The sequence below is a fragment of the Nestor notabilis genome, unplaced genomic scaffold, assembly GCF_000696875.1.
Source record: "Nestor notabilis isolate BGI_N333 unplaced genomic scaffold, ASM69687v1 scaffold13246, whole genome shotgun sequence".
NCBI lineage: Eukaryota > Metazoa > Chordata > Aves > Psittaciformes > Psittacidae > Nestor > Nestor notabilis.
In genome coordinates this window covers 2874-6014 of record NW_009932471.1, presented here as the reverse complement: position 1 = coordinate 6014, position 3141 = coordinate 2874, and the positions used below count along the sequence as shown (strand labels likewise).

At 60.4% G+C, this 3141-nt stretch overlaps 1 protein-coding gene across 1 annotated transcript in view; it reads right to left on the bottom strand.

Annotated features, from left to right (window-relative positions):
* ECEL1 (endothelin converting enzyme-like 1) overlaps positions 1 to 3141 on the bottom strand; it is a 7902-nt gene that overhangs the window by 3105 nt on the left and 1656 nt on the right. The window contains 7 exon segments of the mRNA XM_010016414.1: positions 1 to 31; positions 130 to 228; positions 365 to 587; positions 986 to 1110; positions 1360 to 1452; positions 2011 to 2121; positions 2282 to 2350. The exon segment at positions 1 to 31 is cut by the window's left edge and continues 14 nt beyond it. Coding sequence (XP_010014716.1) covers positions 1 to 31; positions 130 to 228; positions 365 to 587; positions 986 to 1110; positions 1360 to 1452; positions 2011 to 2121; positions 2282 to 2350 — 751 coding nt within the window.

Sequence of the window (3141 nt, the reverse complement as noted above, 5' to 3'; positions counted from 1 at the left end):
TGTACCCAATCATCACCATCATGTACCGGAGCTGTGGGCAAAATGAGTGGAGGGGGTCAAAGCCCACATCCCATGTGCCCCTGGGCCATGGTGGGGGCAAGGACATGGGTCCATTCTGGGGGCTGCTACCTTGGCCCTGGCTGCTCTCCGTGTTTCCTCATCCATCCAATCCAGTTCATCCAGGCGCTGGTCCAGGATGTATTTGATGTCTTCCACCAGCTGCTGCACCTATGGCAGGCCACCGCAGGTGCTGGCACAGTGTTCTCACCACCCATCACCCCACCAGACAGCCCTCAGTAGGTAGGACTTGGCAAGGTGACAGAAGGGATGTGGTGGCTTTGTGCCCACAGGCAGTATCGCCTACCTTGGCTTTGCTGGCAGAGGAGAAATGCTCCTCGACAAAAAGGGCACCCAGGGCCATGCCAAAGTGCTTGTTGGCCTGGCTCAGGCAGATCTTGCCCCGCTCAAGCTGCTTCTCATTGCCCTCCATCTCCTTGGAGAGCTCATGGATTGCATCGCGGAAGGGGGTGGAGAGGTGCTCACTCAGCACCACCACAATGCGCCACAGCATGTAGTTGTGAAGAATCCTGGTGATGGGGGGTAAGATCAGGACCCCCACACCAGTCATGTCCCCAGGAACACAGGGAGGGTGGGGAGCAAGCACCAGGGTCCAGGCAGGCCATGGGGGTGGCCATGACCTGTGAGGGCACAGGGACAGGCTGGCATGATGTTCCTCCCTGCTGTGTGGGGGGTCAGGTGACCTCTAGCATGGCGGTGCTCAGTGGGTGGCTGGGCATGACCAGGGTACTCAGGACCGTGACTTCTCCCAGGAGCTTTCTGGGGTCCCCACCGCCAAGCCTGGCCTCCCCAAGATGGGGGGGATGACGATGACACCAGCCACAGCCACCCTGTGCCCACCCCCATCACTAGCCCCCTGCCAGGCTGAGGAAGGTGCTGGGGCACAGGAGGTGCCATCCCCCCTCACCTGCTGGGCGTCACGCGGATGAGGTTGGACACCTTGTGCATGTAGTCAGTGGCCAGCAACACCACCTCCTCCTCCTCCGAGAAGTTGTCATGGAAGATGCGGTCCAGCAAGCGCTTCCACTTGAGCTGCCAGGGCACTGTCAAGGGGGCACAAGGACCCCCCCTCCGCACCACACTGGACAGACCCCCCTCCAGGCTTGCCGGCCTCCCACTGCCCCTTCCCACCAAGAAAAGTGCAGAGCAGATTCATCATCCTCAAGTGGACTTATTTGGCCTGAGGGGCAGCGAGGGCATGGAGCAGGGGGACAGGGACAACTGTGGGGCACAGGGCAGATGGGGGATAAGGGTGGCAAGCTGGGCATGAGGGGTACTCACCGTGGGGGTGATGCGCTGCAGCTCACCCAAGGTCACTTTGTGGTACATGCTGCTGACATCCCTCCGTACGTCGTCATACTCAGACACTGTGATCTGCATGGGGTGGGCATGGCTGTCACCATCCTGCTGCCTGCCTTGTGGGTGGTACAGGGATGGGGCACAGCTCTGGAACAAGAGGGGCTACTGACCCACAGCCCTCCTGGCTCCTTGTCCTGGGAACCTTCTGCTGACAGTGGGGCTGGTCATAGGGTCCCCAAGGAGCTGGGGTACCTGAAGACTGGGCACAGGTTTCCCCCAGGACCTAGACTGGGATCCCAAGAGTTGGGCATGGAGGCCTCAAGGGCCTGGAGTGGATTCACAAGGACTGGACATGGGGATGCCCAAGGGCTGGAGTGGTTTTCCGAAGGATTGGAACTTGGTGTTCTTAAGATGTTGGGGCTGGGGCCTCTGAGGGTCTGTCACAGGGTCCTTAAGGGTCTGAGATCTCCAAGAGCCAGGCATGAAGATCCCCAAGGACTGGGAATGGAGGTTTCAAACGGGATTGGGATGGGGTTCCTTAGGGCCATGTATAGAAATCCCCTACAATCTGTGACTGGCTGCCCAAGGTCTGGACAGGGGCACCCCAAAACCCAGGACAGGCATACGCCTCACATTGGCAAGGTGCTGCTCCAGCTGCAGGATCTCCTGAGCCTTCTGCTCCACGTGCTCAGCCCCCAGGAGGGTGAGCAACCGCTCCATGAACACACGGTATGCAGCCAGGATCTGTGCCAAGGGAAGGGATGCTGAGTGTCACCCTGCACTGCCCTGTGGGCACCCCAGCCCCTGGCACTGCTAGAAGTGGGGTGCCCTTTGTCTGCCACCCAATGCAGGGTGCTGGTCTCTCTCCTCATGTCCGCAGGGCATTGGTATGGCTCCCCCTCACCTTCTCACTCTCCTCATCCTGCCCCAGGTAGAGGGTCCGTTCAGGCAGAGTCAGCCCATCCTGGTCGATCTGAGAGGGGAGAGGGTGAGCTGGGGCAGGCTGTGCTGAGCAAGGCACCCCTCACCTTCCCCCATATTGCAGGGTCCCCCTGGTGCCCCAGGACCCCTGGTGCCCCAGGAGTCAGCCCTGGGCATGGGCAGGTCCTGTACATCAGTTTCCCTCCCGCCAGAGGGTGGTGGAGCTGCAGTGGGCAGCATGCAATGGGCTGGGAGTGCTGGGCAGAAGGCAGGGCCCTGGTCCATGGTCCTTCTTCCACACACAGACACACACACACTGTTGCCCTGCAGGCACAGCCTCTAACACTTACGCACACCTGAACATGCTCATACATGTGTACACACACATGTATCTGTAACTCGCCCTCGTGACACACACCTGTGCATGCTCACGCCCCTACACTTGCACCATCTAGTTTAACATCCCCCCCTCCACGAACACACACACACACACACAGACATGCACCCTCCCCTTTTCTTTCTGGCTCATCCCCCGTGTCCCACCCCACCAGCCGTAGCACTGCCCTACACGCCCACAGGCATCTCCTAGCCTTTCTCCGGTTTCCTTTCCCCGTCCCCATCGCAAATCCTCCCCTCTGGCTCCCCACAAAGGCACTGCCGCACAAACAGCCCTCACACTCACAGAGAAAGGACCCTCCTCACACACCCGTGTCACATCCATCGCACACCCGCTCCCAATCACACCCTCACACGCTGCCCAGCCAAGCCCCGGCACTCTGCCCTGGCTCACACCCATCTCCCCCTGCCCACCCTGTCACACCCCGCGCACACACTCACCCTTTC